The sequence below is a fragment of the Saccostrea echinata genome, unplaced genomic scaffold (assembly GCF_033153115.1).
Source record: "Saccostrea echinata isolate AGI-Se365-2 ecotype Australia unplaced genomic scaffold, CSIRO_AGI_Sech_v1 ptg000045l, whole genome shotgun sequence".
Taxonomy (NCBI): domain Eukaryota; kingdom Metazoa; phylum Mollusca; class Bivalvia; order Ostreida; family Ostreidae; genus Saccostrea; species Saccostrea echinata.
Window position 1 is genome coordinate 5,694,714 of NW_026889794.1, and position 19,774 is coordinate 5,714,487.

The 19,774-nt window shown below is 33.0% G+C and overlaps 1 protein-coding gene across 1 annotated transcript in view; it reads left to right on the forward strand.

Annotated features, from left to right (window-relative positions):
* The window catches only part of LOC133201665 (uncharacterized), a 276,554-nt gene that overhangs the window by 236,633 nt on the left and 20,147 nt on the right, over positions 1 to 19,774 (forward strand). Inside the window, 14 exon segments of the mRNA XM_061337452.1 lie at positions 2,449 to 2,721; positions 3,042 to 3,332; positions 3,448 to 3,599; positions 3,686 to 3,827; positions 3,932 to 4,035; positions 4,237 to 4,440; positions 5,845 to 6,019; positions 7,322 to 7,608; positions 8,500 to 8,649; positions 8,753 to 8,969; positions 9,721 to 9,884; positions 17,192 to 17,500; positions 17,875 to 18,058; positions 19,480 to 19,691. Coding sequence (XP_061193436.1) covers positions 2,449 to 2,721; positions 3,042 to 3,332; positions 3,448 to 3,599; positions 3,686 to 3,827; positions 3,932 to 4,035; positions 4,237 to 4,440; positions 5,845 to 6,019; positions 7,322 to 7,608; positions 8,500 to 8,649; positions 8,753 to 8,969; positions 9,721 to 9,884; positions 17,192 to 17,500; positions 17,875 to 18,058; positions 19,480 to 19,691 — 2,864 coding nt within the window.

Genomic DNA, 19,774 nt, shown 5'->3' on the forward strand with positions numbered 1-19,774 from the left:
AAAATTCCAGTATATAGCTAGTATTCTTCCTAACCCTCCCGAGAATATTTCAAACAAATCAATAGAACGATTTATAATTTTATTTGAATGCTAAAGATAGGAATACCCTTATAGGAAAAGAGGAGGATGGTGGTATTAATATCTTTGATGTTGAAACAAAGTTCCTCTCTGCAAAAGCCTCTTGGATTCCAAGAATCCTTAAATCCAACAATAGTTTAGTGTCTTTTATACAAAACATTCTTAGTAAAGAAAAATTGACTCTTGACTACTTACTCAAAACAAATTTGCAAGATATTAAAGATTATCAAGAATTAAATTTCCTTCCTTGTTTCTACAAAGAAGCACTGTGTGCATTCAATAAATGCAAAAACTAAAAGATATGAAAAAAATATCCACAGATGAGTTCCTGTCATTACCTATTTGGAAAAACACATTATTCATGTATAAAAACAAGCCAATATTTCTATCAAACTGGATAAAATCAGGTGTGTTATACACAAAAGATCTTTTTGATAAAAATGGAAGATTACAAGATATTTCATACTTTTTAGAAAAAATCTTAGATAAAAGAAATATATTCTGTGAATATTTCATAATGAAATCAGTGTTTAACAAATACTCTAAGATTTTTGAATGTAGAAAAGCTCAGCATGTCAACATTAAAAATTATTATTTTGCTTTATTTTATGGAGATATTTATTGTAATTTTGAGAATCAGAAATCCTCCTTTTTCTACAACATATTGAGAGCAAAGAAATTTCACCAACCTGTAACTGTAAAATACTGGACTGATCTATTTGATATTCCTAGATCAATATGGCCAAAAATTTTTCATATGAAAATTACCAAAGTGTTTGATAGACAAATTGCTGATTTTAACTATAAACCGTTACATAAACTGTTGAATAATAATCTGAATGTTAGTAAATGGAATACTGATGTGCATAGATTCTGTCACAAGTGTGGTGAAATAGAAAATATAGAACATCTTTTATATAAGTGTAATGATTCCTTGTATATATGGAAAAAAGTAAGCCAATCATTGAAGTTCAATATTGGCTGGAAAAATATAGTAATTGGTTTTTTTGAAGAAACTCAGCTATCTGAAATGTTGAACATACTCATTTCTTATATAGCTCTGAAAATATTTAAATATAAAATGAAATGTCGTGTAAATTGTGAACCATGTATTACTGAAAATTTGATAAAATTTGTGAAGAGCAATTTATTGATGTACTATGATATTATAAAAATGTCATATAAAAATTTCAAACTAGCTGAAATGTGTATAAATGTTGAAAGACATATATAATTCATAGTTAATAGAGCTTTTTTCCTTCATGTTATAATTACGTAACAACTTATGAAATCCAAAGCTTCTTGGGTAGCCTGACCAAAGAAGCATGTTAACAAGTGGGGGTCAATATGGACTTTGGAAGGTGAAATGGGACCTCTATGATAACACGGATTTCATAAGCAGTAAATTTTTATACACATAACCTGTAGATTTTAATTTTACCTCGAGTCTTTTTGCATTATTTCACTGTTTAAAAAAAAAAAAAAAAAGTCGAAGATATTACTCAATGTTTATATTCAAAGTTACAACCGGATATCATTTGTACTGTATAAATTTTGACATTACAAAACGGAAGAAAAAAATACGGAATACTTTTATGTCATTTTTGTTTAGAAATTTATCTTTTTCTTTTTCTTTTTTTTTTTTTTCATTGTCATTATACTATTATTATTAATAATATCAATGTATATATAGATCTATGCTATCCAATCCAGAAAGCTGTAGGCACATATGGTGCGGATTATAAGGGGGGTCTCTGAGGAGACTTTACCCCAAAATGTCTTTGTGAAATCTGAATTAAAAAAAAAAAAAAAAAAAAAAAATTTCCTGCCATCATAATGCTTTTCATCATATTCAACCTCTTTGGAGACCTTGTACTTTTCCCGCAATACTTATCATTTGTTGAATGAAAACTTCAGAGAGAGGAGCAGATGTCACAAAATTTACAACAGTAGAAATTAAGGTTTCATATACCAAGCAGCGTTGAAATTAGCGATCTTATTTCCAATAAGGATGCTTAAAAAACAAATTGAAGACAATTGTCTTTGAAGTGTCCAAGGGACTTCAGTAAATTGTTTTGGTGACTTTCTTTCAAACTAAAAGTGAATTTGAGAGTGGTGTCCAATTTGAAAGTTTGTGTTCATTTTTAAAGACTAGTTTCGATATATTAAACTATTTATTGCCTGGATGTTTGGGAAATATGAAGATTGATTCAGCCAAGAAAAATCATATTCCCCTTGGAAAAAACCTGGGGAAATATGATTTTTCTTGGCTGAATAAACCTTCATGTTTCCTGAACATCCATGTAAAAATGTATAAGGTGTTGGGGATGTGGTGTCTTTCATGTGTCTAATTCTATGTCTCTCTTGCAGTGAAGAAAACAGGATTGAATGATGGCTTAGTTATGAAAAATCTAGAGACATACATAAATTTGGTGAGAGTCACCAATGCAATAGGGTATCAGTATACAATGAGGTCTAATGGAGTAACAATCCAAGAAACCCCATTGCTGCCAGGCAAAGTGTATGATGGAGACGTGGATGGATTTGATTTAAACTATCAACCACAGATAACCACTGTATCTGCTAATTGGAATGGTTTTGGATTATCACCTGATGCCACTGTTCAGATTGACTTGAAAAGTGGTAAGAATAAATTAGGGTTTTTTGGTCCATTAATTTGGTGATTGTATAGACATAGAACTGTTTGTAGATTAAACAGGACACTATTTTCAATAATAAATATTGAGGGAAAAAAAGGTTCAAATGATTTTGAAACTTAGTTGGCTTTTGTTTGCATTTTTATTGTGACTATTCCAATACTTGTCATGGGTGTTTTTTTGAGTTTCGAGCATGCAATCTGAAATAGAACAAATGTTTCATAAAATGTGTTCAAATCATTAGTTTAGAAGAGAGAAAAAGTTATAGAACAAGAATAATGTGAACATTTTTATGGTTGCGTGCAGGTAACCCAGGAATACAAATCGACAAGAACAAGCTTGAGGCACAGGATAGAAGCCAACAGGTGGCTTACTACTTAGTGGCGCTGGGAACTGACCGCCGCTTCAACAAGACCAGGGATAATGTGGTACCATACACTAATGTAGGAACCAACACCTCAGTGACCTTCTATGACCTTGACCTGACTCCTGGCATTGCTTTGTACTACTTCTCTGTCTATGCCATCAGTAAATCTTTCTCCAGAACCCTGGTAACCTCCAATGGATTTTATGTCGTATATGATGGTGGTGTTACAGGTAAACTTCAAAGAAAAATTTTTTCTCATTGAAAATCAATTTAAGAATCAAATGTCAAATATTTTTACATCAACTTTTTCCTGCTTGAAGAAATATAATGAAATTTATTTTTTAGCTGGAACAATATTAAGTCCAAGTGCATGTGTTCCTAGTACATCAGAACTAGATGTGCAGTATGATGGTTTCACTTCTAAACTTGGTATTTTAATGTATTACATTGGCATTTCAAACCATACAGAGGCAAACACAACTAACTGTAAAGAATTTGTAAGTAGTCACCACATGTATCTTTATCTCATTTCTCTATGGAAAATTTAACCTTTATATATAAAAAAAATAATGAATACATTTAGGTTGATGGGGGTAGTGTGCCCGAACATGAGAGAAAAGCCTTATTCTCTGTACTGGATGTAAAAAACCAAGGACTTAACACCTATATTAAACTGACAGAGTTAAATCTACAACACGGGAAATCTTATTATATATGGGTAATGGGTGAGTGAACATTCTGCAAAGATAGACAGAAATTGATTTGCTAATTAAAAAGTATTTTTAAACATTACCTATGGTTTCATTATTTTATTTTTTTATACTGTAAGGCACTGATAAGTCCGGAGCCTGTGATATGACATATTCCAAGTTTTTGGTGGATGTCACAGCTCCAGTTATAGGTGACATAAAGACAGGCCCTTGGTATAATATGGTACGTGGAAAATGAACACACTTTAGATTTAATTTTGTTGTACTTGCTCATTCTCATACAGGTAAACTTTTGTTTCAAAAACTTGATAAGACTGACAACAGCACTTTTCAGTTCAAAACCATTTTATTAACTCTACATAAAAGCCTTACCATTAAATTTCTTTTCATCTTCTGGATATAACTTTGTTTTTTTTTTCTCCAGAGTGTAGCATATTCTGCAGATAATTCTACCATTAATGTAACCTGGAAAGATTTTGAAGATTTAGAGTCTGGAATTTCAACATATGAGGTTTCCTTATGGAAGAATAAAAGCTGTCACAGAAACAGTGAATCAGCCTTGGTAACAAATTGGATATCGCTCAGCAGAAATTCTTCCTTTTATCAGCTTGTGGACCAAGAACTAGAGGTACTGTACATAAGTGTTACCAGAATACAGACACAGACCTGCATACTCTCCCAATTTACCTGTAATTTTTACGATTTTTGACCCCTTAACTGTGCTTTATGATTTACATGTCAAATGTCCTGATTTTGTAATTAATTTTCACCATTTTCTCTGAAGAGTATTGCAAAGAAAAATAAAGCAGTGCAAACACTTGAGTGATGGAAAATCATACATGTATTATAATTTTAGAGTTTGCAAACAACAGACAACATATGATAATGTAATGGTTGAGAACAGATTGCAATTGGTCTCTTGAGTAGCTCAGGTGACCTAAAAACAGGATTATATGCTGTTTGCATGCAGACCTGCCTACCAAAAAAAATATTGTAATCCATAGTTTAAAAACAATATGGACAAAGGGGATTAAAAGTTAAGAATATGTTTTATATTCATTGCACTCCAAGGGCTTTAGAGCTGGGGACAAAACTAAAGAATTGAATGCTATTTTCAAAAATGGTCTTTACTCTTGGGCATTTAATAGCCAAAAAATGCATGATTTCAATGAGCAGTTAGACCAGAATTGTAAAATCCATACGCTTTTTTTTTCTTTTTTTTTTCTTTTTTTTTTTCTTTACAAAAATAGTCAAATTCATGACCTTTACTTTCAGGATTCAGACCCCAGGGCCAAGTTGTATTTAAAATGTTATACATGTATCTTTAAAAAATTTCTTTGAAAAACTCCAGGACATCTACCAGGAAAGCTGTATTTAAGATTTTGAAGGGCAGCTAGCCGTCTAAAAAATTATGAAATTCAAGTCCCCTGAGTCTAGGGTTCATACTCCAAAGCATGAATGCTAGGTTTTTCATATTTTGAAAAATGCATTATATACTTGAAAATCTTCTTTATTTTTGCATTTGAAGCAAGCAAACTGTATGACTCTGATGCACATTTATTTTTCTCAATCAAAATTGTGAAATTCATGTGCCCAGAGTTCAGGCCCCGGGGCCATAAAACTTAGACGACCTCAGTTTTGGTCTCAGTCTCACTATTACAAAAGGAATATATAGTGAAAAAGTGAGACTGAGATCAAAAGTGACCTCATCAAAGTTTTATGGCCCCGGGGCCAGGTCTCAGGGAAGGACTTAAGATGATAAAATATGGAATATTTTATAGATATGTACATTTTTGGGGGAATAGAACAAGTTCACAATATCTGGTCAAAATTTTACATGGAAATAAAGATTAAAACTAACTTAAAAATTTCCTGATGAAGAACAACAGAAACATATTGACAGAGGTGAGCATTCTGGCTCGTGGGCATCTAGTTTTGTTTTATGTAAGATGGTATAACAGCCATGTGATGAAGTTGTTACAAGAGGTTGAAATTTTGCATAGATCTGTAGATTTAGTGTTCTTCATTTTAGGTTAATGTGCCATATTACTTAAAATTGCGAGCAACAAATTGTGCTGGTTTGTCTGTTGTGAAGCATTCACCACCAATCCTGGTGGACTACACTCTTCCCACATCAGGAATGGTCCAAGATGGCAAGGATTTCCAGAATGATCAGCTGTGGTTCTCAGACCCGAGCTATATAGAAGGTTGTATTTAAATGATGTCATCTAGGTTTTCAACCAATATGTGAAAATAGCATATACATGTACATGTATACCGTATAACGGGTATTTTCTGCGGTTGGAAATTTTTGCGATTTTACCCCAAAGAGGTAGCAAATTATTTTCTGCGTTTTCAATTTCTGTGGTTGCATTATACCGCAAAAATTTATTTATGGGGTATGATCACTAAACTTTATGAATTACCAGAACCCTGCCATGTTTACGTTTTATAAATTCATTAAGACATATTGATTGAAGGTGCATGAGAACTGGTATTAAGCTTAACTAGACTACTGTCTTTTAATTAGTCTTTGAAAAATATGTCGAGTCCCAATTGAAATGAATTAATGCAGTATCAGTCCCCCCAAACAACAATAAAAATCTTAATTCTAACAGACGTCTTATGCGATCTATTAAAATATTCAAATATATAGATAATGATAATAAATGCATCCAAGCTATTTTCTTAAATACACTTTTAGTTAATTACCATCAAAATAAATTATTGTTTGTATTTTATGCTAGAACAAACAGTTGCATAATATAGTACCCTAAAGTTGACGGTTAACAAACACAGGTACATGTACCATGTGCATCGAGGCATAACTAATCCTGTCAGTCATCTGCATTAAGTGAAATTCACGAGACAATCAAGCCGCATTGTGTATACAAGCAGTAATTATTGTCTCAAGACAAAACACAAGATTGAAAAAAGTGTTAAAAAAAGGAAAAAGGAAAGCTATCATGTGTTGTTTGCAGCTATAGGAGTTTGGACTAATAATTGCGAAATAGGTACAAGAAAAGAAACTTATTCAATTGATATTATTTACAGAAATTTTTTGATTCAATATGTTTTGAACAAATCCTGACATCTAAAATCTTCGAATTTCGATGACACCCGAATTTTCTCGCTAACGAGGACGTTTCAACTCATGAGTCCGCGGATGCATCGTTTTTAAAAACCTTGCGTTCCAAATAATTTTTATGCGTCCTGAACGCAGGTTCTTGCATTAATGAGAATCCTGTCAGACATACGCACCACTTATCATAATTGCATGTATAAAAATATCTGAATAAATATTGGAAAATATTTTGCGATTGTAATTTTTGCGGATTTGTCCTATCCGCAAAATTCCGCAAAAATTGGACAACGGCAGAAAATACCCGTTATACGGTATATATATTTATAGTAGTACATGTACTATGTAGTATTTTTATATTTCAGCAACTTTTAATGTTTCTAATTTATAATGTTTAGAAAAAAATCAAAAATATTTTTATTTATAGGATCTTTTCTACATTTCACCAATCCAAATTTATTACAACATGCTTGTCCAAATCGTGAGATCTCGATGAAGGACACAGGATGGAAACAACTGAATAAGCTGGGAATGTTGAGTCCTGACGGAGAAGCCTGGAGAATTAAGTATGAGGACAAATATGTGATACCAGCTCCTGTTGAGGACAAAGTGGACCTCAAATTGGTCCTCACCAAAGATTCTACAAACAGAGATATCCTGGGAGCTGGTGCTATTTATAGAAAAGCTGAGCTTCATAATGGAGGGGAGTACAAGGTGAATTAATTAATATGATATACTGTATATGGGGTTATTTACGCCCCTCTTTATTTTCTCCCTTTCAAATTTATGAACAATTTTACCCCATTTTAAATTCACCCAGTCACAGTTCTGTTTAAGAAATTATGCTGTGTTCTTTGAATTTGCCCCATGTTAAGTTTGCCCAACTGACAGTAGGGTAAAAGGGGCAAAAATAAAACTGGGGCAAAACTTTCCTGTATATATCAAGGTAGTAAGATAATTCGAGCTACCTTGTTTGGATAATCATACCCCCGCTCCAAAGGAGAGGGGGTTATATTGTTTTACCCTTGTGTGTCTGTGTGTCCGTGTGTCTGTCCATAACAAACTTTCGTTGCAGTTTTCTCAGCAACTACTCATCACAAATGATTGAAATTTTAGCACACTCTTTGTTTAGGCATGCCATATGGTGGGATTCATTTTTGTGCGAATCCGATGTCAACATCCTGTTTATCCATGCATCTGTCCCTACCATACATAACAAATTTTGGTCACATTTTACTCAGCATCTACTTATCGCAGAATGCTTGAGAGTTTAGCACACTCTTTGTTTAGGCATGTCATATGGCGGAATTTATTTTTGTATGAATCTGATGTCAACTTCCTGTTTATCCCAGTGTCTGTCCATAAATGAACTTGTGTATTTACATCAGAGCAGGGGTATTATTAGTGAGCATTGGCTCAGACTTCAAATACTCCTGCATTTGCACCATTATGTAGAGACTAGGCAGTTGTAGCCAGTGATCTCTTACAACTCCCCCTCCCCCCCCCCCCCCCAAAAAAAAAAATTGCAGAGGGATACCTTATTGTAGTTAATTGAAATGTTTAAAAAAAATTCATGAATAATTATATATATATTTTTTAAAAAAGGTGAGAATGAAGGCAGCTGACCAAAATGGTGAGGTAGTGACAGAGATTCTGTTCTGGGAGAGCACTGAAGATGGAATTGCTACATACAAATACGAGTTGGAGAAGGAGTTTGAAAACTGTGTGTGCTGTTTTAGAAATCCAATACCTCAGGTATTTTGAAAAATCTAAGTGGTAATATCTCTAAAACTCTTTAAAAAAAATTGTAGTACATGTATTTCATGAATGTCAGGTTACATTATAATATTTACTTTAGTCATGTGAAGGATGTAATTGCACCAGTTACCTTGTGAACCAAGGATATTATTTGAATGAGACCTTCAGTACAACTCCAGCCCCAACTACTTCAGCTCCCGTAAATATAACCTACCCACCATATGATGTTGTGGACCAACAAGGAACTAGTGTCATTGACAAAGCTAATCCTACAACTAACATCGCTCAAAGTTCTTGTGGAGTCCAGATTTACTCAGGTTATATTTCATGAGTTATGGCTCCCCCTATGCACACATTTGTTTTTCAACTGTTCTCTCTGTTGGTTACAAAATATATCCAGCCAATAGTAATTTTTGCAATCCTTCCTTAGAAATGTACTCAAAAGTTCTAAATATTGTTGCTAATGACCTTAGAAATGTACTCAAAAGTTCTTAAATATTGTTGCCAATGATCCAAAGGTTTGAAATGATCTTGTTCAGGGGCAATGAGCTATATAAATCATATGACAATCAATTCTGAGCTTATAATATGTGACCCGTAAAATGAACCCAGGTTCAAAATATTATGTGATACATGTATATTGAACCCGGGTTCAGTATATCGCAGTATTAAAATATTATGCTACACCGGCCTACATTAGGATTGAAATCAAATATAATTACATTACTGCTTTTGACAATTAGTTGTATATCATTATTTGACTGAAAGAAGAGAGGCAGTGAGAGTTTGGAATTATGTTATAAATCAATCTTTGGGCTGTATGATCATGTTTTATCATGTATGAGTGTAAACCTCTGCATGTAGCTGCCAATGAGCTAAAGGTGTGTGTTGTCTTGATTCAAGGTGATTGCAAGGTCTTGGGGTAATTATCATTGGTATGGTTGACAATGGAGAAGACATGTTTAAAAACTTCTGTTTTGTTTTGATTTTAATGTGAATAAAAATGCTACAATATACGTTATACATATGTGTGTTAGCATGATTAGTAATTTTATGTGTGATTTTCAGAGAATAAAGAAGCTAATTCCAGTGCGTTTGTTGTGTCCTGGTGCAGATATCATAATGACAGCTACAAATTGAGAAAATTAAGAACTGATATTGATGTTAATCCAAGTCAAAATTTTCACAACTACAGGGTGTACTTTGCTGTGAAAAATGAGGATGCTCAGTCTGTAAGTTGACCAATCATATGATATCTTTATTCCTTTGAAAGTAAATGATGGTTAAAAAAAACTTTTTAAAGCAATATTAAAATAACTACTGAGTCAGAAAAGATAAAATTAAGCTTCTTTACTTTCTTCAAGTTATTCAAATTATCCCCCCTAATTAAGATAGAGCTACAATAGGGGGTTCAAATTTCTACAAATAAGTATAGGAAAATTCTTGAAGGAAACAGCCTGGCTACAATAACTTAAACCAACATCTAAGCATTATCAAGTAGTGAAATTTTGAAGTTTGTTTAAATTATAATTCCAGGGTTAGGGTGGGGTTAAACTAAGGGTACAGAGTCTTATAAATACAGGCAGAGGAATAGACATTAACAATTGTTTGATTGTCTGGGACAGGTGACAATTTAAAACTGTAGAATACTTGCCCTAATAGGCAAGTGAATGGGCAAGTGATGGTTAGATGGTTAACAACAATTTCACAGCAGCTTTTAATTTAAAATATGTATCATGAACAGAGCTTCTTCGAAATTGAGAAATTCATCATAAATGATTCAGAAGTTAGGCAGTTTGCATTGGATTTCAGGAATATATACAAAATTTGAAGAAAAAATATTATACCCCCAACAAACGAAGTTGGGGGGGGGGGGGGGTATATATAGGAATCACCTTGGCAGTCTCTCCATGCAATATTGTCCAGGCTATAACTTTGTAAATGAGAATCATTGGAAGCTCATGCTTGGTACAGAGATTGGTGTGTCATGCCCTTGACCCAAGGTCATTCCAGAAATTTCAAGGTCACTAGCAGAAAACGGTATAAAATTCTTGTCTGGGCTATAACTTTGTAATGGAGAATCATTGGAAGCTCATACTTCATACAGAGATTGTTCATGACTAGAGAAAGTATCATGACCTTGACCCAACATCATTTGGGCAATTTCAAGGTCAAATTCAGAAAAGGTATTAAATTCTTGTCTGGGCTTTAACTTAGCATTGGAGAATCCTTGAAAGCTCATTCTTGGTACAGAAATTGTTCATGTCTAGTGGAGTGTTCTGACCTTGACCCAAGATCATTCTAGAATGTTCAAGGCTACTGACAGAATAAGTATAGAATACTACAGAATTCTTGTCTGGGCTATAAATTTGTAATGGAGAATGTTTGATATAAAAATTGTTTATGACCTGAAGATGTGTCATATCCTTAACCAAAGATCATTCTGGTTATTTTCTCCCTCGTTTCACTCCTCCGAAAATAAATATTTTCTTGACTAATTTTTAGAAAAACAAAGAATATTTTATAGGATTGTTGCGTTCGTTACAAATCGCATTTTTATTCAATATAACACAAATGACATAGTTATATAAATTTTACAAAATAAACAATGACAGGGCTGGGCGGGCAGGGAAAGCCAAAGACACAAAACAACCTGCGATTCTTTGTAACGAACGTCGCATTAATCGAACATTCCCGGGTGAATGCATTTATACTGAGGGCGCAAGCGCTCGTGCATGAAAAACCAGTTTTCTTAAGATACGAAGATTCACAGAAAGTACCAAAACTAAAACGTAAAGAAATAAATTTATTTTCTCCCTCGTTTCACTCCGACGAAAATAAATATTTTCTTGACTAATTTTTAGAAAAACAAACTAAGAATATTTTATAGGATTGTTGTGTTCGTTACAAATCGCATTAAACAAAGGAGAGCTATTGTAATATAATCAAAATATATCATCCAAAATTCATTGAAACAAGTATTTTCGTTCAAGAATCATTGTATATAACCGTCTTTGGCTTAACCGTGACCCAACGACCATGTATTTTAAGCAGTCGATCAGACACATTATTATTAGAAGTGACTGTAACTCCGCCACTGCGCAAACTATGCAATGAATATTTAGAACTGTCAAGGCCAATTTCTTTTAGAGATGACAACAATATTCCTCTAGCACTTGTGTATGATTGAGATTTGGATATTTATTAGAAGCTTTGTGAATATTGAGGGATTTTACAAAGTTTGTAGCAGTAAAAAGATGATCGTCGGAAAACTTATCTAACTCTACTAAGTCAAAGTATTCATTTAACCATACACAGGACACATTTTTTCCCAGTCTTTGCGATTATCACTGAATTTCCTCTTCTGTAGACATATTTTTTACTGATGTCGATGTAAGCACTTTCCCATTTAATATCACATAATCGAATATTTGGTAATTCACTGAATCTAAAGAATCCAGAAAATCCCAATAAACACATCACAAACGATCTTAATTCCAGAACATTTGAAGGATCTTTGGAAGAAAATCCAGTAAGTTACATAATATATCTGTATTAAAAGATTCTTTTTATACCCCCCACAAACGAAGTTTAGGGGGGGTATATTGGAATCACCATGTCCATCTGTCTGTCCATCTGTCTGTAGACGAGATTTTGTCCAGGCCGTTTCTCGGAAACTATTGCAAGAATTTGTTTGAAAATATGTACACTTATTATTCACCATATGAAGGTGTGCACCTGGTTTTTTCAACATGATTGGATAATTTTTATGCATTTTACAGGTGTTTTTTCATTTTTATTGTGTGGTTTTGTCCAGACCTGTTCTCAGGGGCTATTGCATAGATTTGTATGAAAATTTGTACACTCATTATTTACCATATGAAGATATACACCTGGTATTTTCAACATTATTTGATAATTTTTCTGCATTTTACAGATTTTTTTTTCATTTTTATTGACTTAGTCATTATGGGTTTATAAATGTCTAAGGTTTGAGACATAGATTCAAGAACAACTGAAGTGTACAAAAATGTGAACTACAGCTTAAAACTACTCATGAAAACTAAAAAAAAAAAAACCATCACCAGGTATTAAAAACAGTTTTTACATTACACAACAGATAGTGTAAATCCATTTGTCCCTTGGGAGTAATGAGTGGACATGCATCCAGTTAAAGATTAATCAATGAGTTCAGTGTGGCAAGTTGTTAGGGCATCTCTGATCAAGCATGTGTCATCTATATCTCCTGGGAATTTGGGAAAAGAATTAAAGATCTCTGTTCTCTAATTCTCTTAATTGTAATTTATTGTCTGTCAATGTACTGACCAGCCTTTTATTTTTAAAATAAATTTGATATAAAGTTATCAAGATTAATTTGATTTTGTATAATACATATATGTTGTGTTTTTTCAACAATCAATTTGCACAGTGTCATGTCTCACAAAGATGAAAGATAGTTGCAATTTATTTTTTCAATGTATTAAAAAACAAAGTAATTACAATGTATTAGTATTGATATTTTATTAGGTTGCACCTTAGTTTCATTCATTAAAAAAAATATAATGAGCAATTACATTTTCACTCTAAATGTTTATAAGAAAATTGTGAACACCTCTTAGATCCATAAAATATTAGTAATTTGGCACCTTCTCTAAAAAACCCAGCGGGGGGTATTTGTCCCTTTTGGACAGTTCTGGGGTTTTTTGTTGTTGTTGTTGTTGTTGATAGGTTTTGATAACATACGTCTTCCTCCTTCAAGTACTCAGAACTTGTCCTCGCAAGGATTTGAACTTGAAGAAAATTCGTGCATCCAGCTTATACTATAGAAATACGCTTCCGGAACCGACGTTAAAACCCTCTGTTGTACCAAGACTCCCATAAAAGGATCAACGGTGGATACTGATGCCAAAAGATCTGTAAAGGACTCCTATAAAACACTAGTCTCTGAATTTAGAGAAATATATGTCTTACTTCTTGTTGTCGATTGAGATGTTGCATTTTTTACGATATGCGGCACAGACTCCACTATATTGCTAAAATGGTGATCGTATTTAAACTTTACTATATTTATCCATTGGCCTTGATAATTCATCAATATCTGAAATATATAACAAATTATTGCAAATTAAAATCATTTCAATTTAATTTGCACCATAGCCGATTGTAGCCACGGACGTATAACACAAGTACACACAAAATATTACATAATCAGCACCAAAACAGGAGAGCAGTCCTCCTTGATTTGGATAGCAGTCAACCGATTCTCAGTACCACTTAGTATACTATGTTATAATTTTATATATGAATTGCAGTCATTCAGAGTTCACACATCATACCCCCTTTTGGATAGCAGTCATCCAATCATTTCATTTCAATACACATGCACATCGTACACTGGTTAGCAGTCAACCTTTGTGTACTATCTGTCCATATTCATCCAATCATTTCATTTCAATACACATGCACATCGTACACTGGTTAGCAGTCAACCTTTGTGTACTATCTGCCCATATTTCACAATCAAAGCATGCTAAAACTAGTATACCTATAGATTGAACATATATTGTTACAGTGACTTAATTACAAAGCATGAAAACTCAGTGCTATAACAATACTGTTAAATTTGTGAGCTGTATATGTGCTGTTTTTATCAGAACTCGAAATGAAAAAATGTGTGTTTATCATATTCTTTTACATCTTTCACAAACCACAAGAACTTGAACCATTTTTTTTTCCAAAGAAGGCCAAAGCAATTTCCATTTCAGAACAAGTAAGGTACCTGCAATGTAATAAATGCTTTATTTCCCTCCTTATCAAGTAAATACATGTAGGAGGGGGAATCCAATTCAAATCATATGACCAATCCAACACAAATGTGTCGACGCCGCTTGTTCCAGATGTCCAAAACAAAGATTTTTTTTTTCCGTTCGAAATTATTGCAACTCACAAAAATATCACAAGTGTAAGGTCCCCAAACCATTTAAAAAAAAAAAAGAAAGAAAAAAGAAAAATATGATTGCTTATACCCCAATCGTGAAAATCAAAAACTTTGCTGACAAAATCTACTTCTACCTTTTGATCTCTTGGATCCGAACTCAAGCTCAGAAAATCGTTGTTTCTAATCAAAAATTTTGTATATATAGAAAAAAGCAAGGGATTGTAAATCCGAATTCATGTAGCCTATCTGTGAAATTCTAACAACGTTTTGACTGTCTGTGTATGCCTAAATTAGTAGGATTTGAAATACCCCCACCTACCAGTATGTTAAATTATAGTTTTAATATATACATTTTTTTTTTTTTTTTGAGAAATACAAAAATGATTTTTTTTAATTCGCTTTTTAAAAGCTTAATATTATAGGCAAGAGTTATAGAGTTGATATAAAAACAAAATGACCAATAAAAAAAATTTCAGTTTCCTTCTTTTTTTTTTTTTTATTTTCAACAAAAATAAGCTTTAAAAAACTTGGAAAAACTTCATTTTTTTTATTTTATTTTTTTTTTGGGGGGGGGAAACAGACGGATAATAATCCTTGGTGGTCTGCAATAAGGATGTGCTTAAATATGATAACAAAGTGAAATATACAAATTGAAAAAAATATATATTTATAGAAAAATAACATACACATGTAAATAAAGATCCGACATGAAGAGTTATCCTTTTTTTTTTTTTTTTTTTTAAAAAAGGGTGAAGTATCTTGTGTGCTATTTCTGAAATCAGAAGCATTTTCCCCCCAAACTTAAAAAAAATAATAATCGCACTTGTGCAGTGGTAGTTTTCAACTTTAAACTGTTTTGAAAACAATGTGTGAACAAATGCTTTCCAAGATATGTCTCCTTCAGAGCAATTGCAACCAAAGCCCTAAAAGATTTGGGACTATATACAAAACTATTTGATTTGTGACCAAACAGTTACTTCTTGAATGGAATAACAAAGAAGACCAATTCTGGTTAACATGATAATTCAGCGTAAAATGAAGTAAACATGCTTATACATGCCTCACCGCACACAAGATGCTGTACAGGTACTCAAACAATTGAAATACAGCTTTTGCTTAAAAGTGTTCAAAAGCAGCGAAGTTTTAACATTTTTTTTTTTAAGGTTTGCTTTTTGTCCATAGTACACTTACTAGTGGTGACATACTTGCGAATTATTTTGTCTATTTCAAATAAAATGCCAACTTGTGAAAGTTTGCATCAAAATAGCGTCAGAGTGTTTACACGGTTTATCTACACAATTCGACCTGATAATGAGAACTCAAACAAATTTAAAGCAATTCTTCAAACGGAAGTACATAATAACATGCAAGTATCCCATACTACCTTAAAGCATTATATAACTAACTCTACTCAACAATTCTAACATGGCCTTTTCAACAAAAGGGGCGCTCTGCAGTGCTGATTTGTTGTTAGGCAAAATTACACCTTCATGGTATGTAATAAATTCTATCCTGTAACTAAATTTTATAACATTTAAAATATAATCGTCTGGCTTTATAACATTCTTCCAAAATTCAAAAGAATTTTTTTTTTATTTATTTTTTTTATTTATTATTTTTTTTTTTATTTATTTATTTATTATTTTTTTTTACCGATCTTTTACAGAGGTGCTATAGATTTTTAATCAAAGTCAGATTCATGATCTGATAAATGTCTTTCATATACTCAACTTCATTGCTGAATAGATTAACAGCGTCAAGATCATCAAAACCCTGTCCAGAATTGGAGTTTGTCTCTGTCTGTAATTCTCGAGGAACATCTCTGTTAGAAGTTGAACTTGTAGATTCTGTAGACATGCCAAAGACACAAAACAACCTGCGATTCTTTGTAACGAACGTCGCATTAATCGAACATTCCCGGGTGAATGCATTTATACTGAGGGCGCAAGCGCTCGTGCATGAAAAACCAGTTTTCTTAAGATATGAAGATTCACGGAAAGTACCGAAACTAAAACGTAAAGAAATAAATCAAGTTCAAGGTCACTGGCAGAAGAAGAGTACAAAAATCTTGTCCAGACTATAACTAATGGAGAATCATTGGAAGCTCATACTTGGTAAAAAGATTGTTTATGACTAAAATTTGAATGGGCGCTTTAAAAAAATGCAGCAGGGGTATCATTTTGTGAGCTTGCTCACAGTACCTCTAGTTTAAATCCAGGTGCAATTTTTCTACCACATGTATAATAACAACCCAGTAGAGCTACAGTCTTATGAGAGACTTCTGATTTTCTTATTTAATGAATAGAACTTTGTACACATTTAGACTATGTACATCTTGATTTTGTGTGCTTTTTTCCCCTTAAAATTTTACTTCTAAAATTATTTAAATATGCCACTCCTTAATTAAATGAAAGAAATGCTTTGCCTATTAAAATCTTAGAGAGAGTTCAGGAGAAGTGCGCCATATGCATCTTTTTTCTGATTATTTAATATCAACTAGCAGATATAGAGCTACAGTTTCATTATGGATTTCTTGGTTTGAGGAATAGAATCATGTAATTGTAGATCATTCAAGGCTTACTGACCTTTTATTCTTTGTAGATTGTGATGTGCATGATGGTATACATGGATGAGAATTTCCTGAATGAGATTTGTGATGTCCCTCATCTATCCACTAATGCTTTATTGTTCATTCATGTATTCAAACGACTGAACAAGTTACCAGAACATGCAGACAAGTTCAGTGTTTGGTCAGCTAGAGCCTCCATTTCGGCTCTGGAGATGCCACCCCCTGTAGGAACTCTCTGTAGATCAGGTCCACAGTTCATTGGATTTACTAATCCTATCATGAAGTATGAAGCAGGAGTTGGTACAGCACTGCTGGGGACAGATGTTGTTGAATTCAGAGAGGTAAATCATTAGTACACGAGTCATATATTAATCTGCAAGTGTCTCCCAGTATTGTAGATTTCAAGTTAATTCAGATCAGAGCCCATACTGCTAGGGTGGGAACACAATAGGTGGAAAATGCTCAAATCTTGCAAGAGGCTGGGGATGCTGGGAGGACAAAAGGTGTTTATACTTTAAAATAACAAAATAGTTGTTGACTTTTTTCCCAATAACTTCAAGATTTATATAAACTTATATACACGTACAGCATTAAGCAATCTATTGTAGATAAGATTGAAGTTTTTAGGCAGGGGTTCATTTACATATTCATGTACTTGTATCAGAAAAACAATTTGATTCTTCTGTTCAGTCATTTTTTTTTAATATTTTCACAGATTGATCAGCCTTGTATTCCTTGTACTGGAAATTGCTCTTACTATGTCTGTGATGTAAACTGTTTGACAGCACAGACTGTCCAGAAAACATTTGTCCTCACCAATATCAGCCTACCCTCCAAGAGGGTCACAGTAAATGATACTGGACATCAGACAGAGGAAATCGTAACATACTATCTAACAGGTAAAAGTCCCAACTTTTAGCCAATGCTTACAATATTGAAATCCAAATGGTTATCTTCAATGTCCCAGCTAGATTGAAAGTTTTGTTGCAGCTCCATTTCTGAGTAACTGTAAGATATTATACTAAATGGATTGAAGTTGCATTAAGTTGCATTATGTGTTCTAGAACATATTAAATTTGAAAAAGTAATTCCTATTGGGTCACACAAAAAATAAAGAGAATGCAAAGCTTGAGCATGTGCAGTGGCTTGTCAACAAATGGCATGTTGGAAGTCAAATGAAAATGTGGTAGTCCAATAATTCTAAGTGGCTCTGGGCATAAAAAAATTTAAAGAACCCAACCTTGGAAAAAAAGACTGGAAGTAGTGTATTTAAGGAAGGGAACATACAAGGGAGTACCATATATACTCACGGACTTTTTTGGGAGTTTAATTTTAGTCCAAATTATATGTCCGATTTATAGGCGAGTCATAAAAAGACTGGTATTTTTCTGGAATGTAGTATTTCTTAAACAACTCCTACGATTACCGTTGCTAAAGTCTGGACATAGTATTTATTTAGTGTATTCTAAGATTCTATTATTTATGTATTCAAAGATTATGCTTTAAGTACGTCAGATATTTAGAAATTAGAAATTTTAATAACTTTATTTTATCTTCAGAGTGTATTGTTTATTTTGTTAATTATTCACTGAACTAATTCCTTAAGTGACTTACTGTAAATATATTGTTTATCGGTAAAATTGAATTGCGAACCTGATATAATGCCAGCTTGGCATTGATGAATAATATTGAAATACTCATATGTACCGTCTTAGATATTTCTGAGAAAAGATTACCGGTAAATATACACACAATGAAGACACATTTTAAATTTGTGTGAATTTATAATAAGTTAGGTGCAAAAGAAATATTAGTGAATTCAGACTCTTCCAAAATATTTATACATTCAACATGTATTTTGCTTATAAAGTGTGAGGAAAGCTACGGCATTCAAAACACCAACACGGACAGGTGGTCAAAAGGTTAAAGTATGCATTTTATTTTGACGTCACAAACATTCAATGCCGTGGAAGTGCAACGTCATAAGCGAAAATCAAAATTCACGCTCACATTGAACTGAAGCTGTTGCAACGGCTCTTCCATTAATTGTAATTTACCCGAAGGATAATACAGGAATTTTGAAATATAAATCACCTTTGCAGTCAAGGCAAGGGGTTAAAAAATGTAAATATAAGCATTGAATCATTTTTTTTGAAAGATATAGTCTCATAACTGCAACGGTGTGTGCAAACAAATTTTCATAACGTGCTAACGCGCGTTACTAAATTTGTTTGCACACACCGTTGCAGTTATGAGACTATATCTTTCAAAAAATAATGATTCAATGCTTAAACAGTATATATTATCACTATATTCCTAGTGAGGGGTGTGACAGGATCAGGAGACACTGCTGTAGCCTCCTCTAATGGTTTCTATGTGGATGACACGCCTCCTGTGTTTGACTCGGAAATCATGAGTGGATTTTTCTACTATGATGTAGGACAAGGGGAGAATACTCCAGTCAAGCTGCAAAAATCTAATGACACAATCAAGTGTATGTGGAAATGTGATGATGATGAAAGTGGAATTATGGTATGTCAGTTAATGTCTGTGAATGTATTGGGATGATTTTAATTGATAATATGTATCAAATAAGAATTATATACAGAAATTAT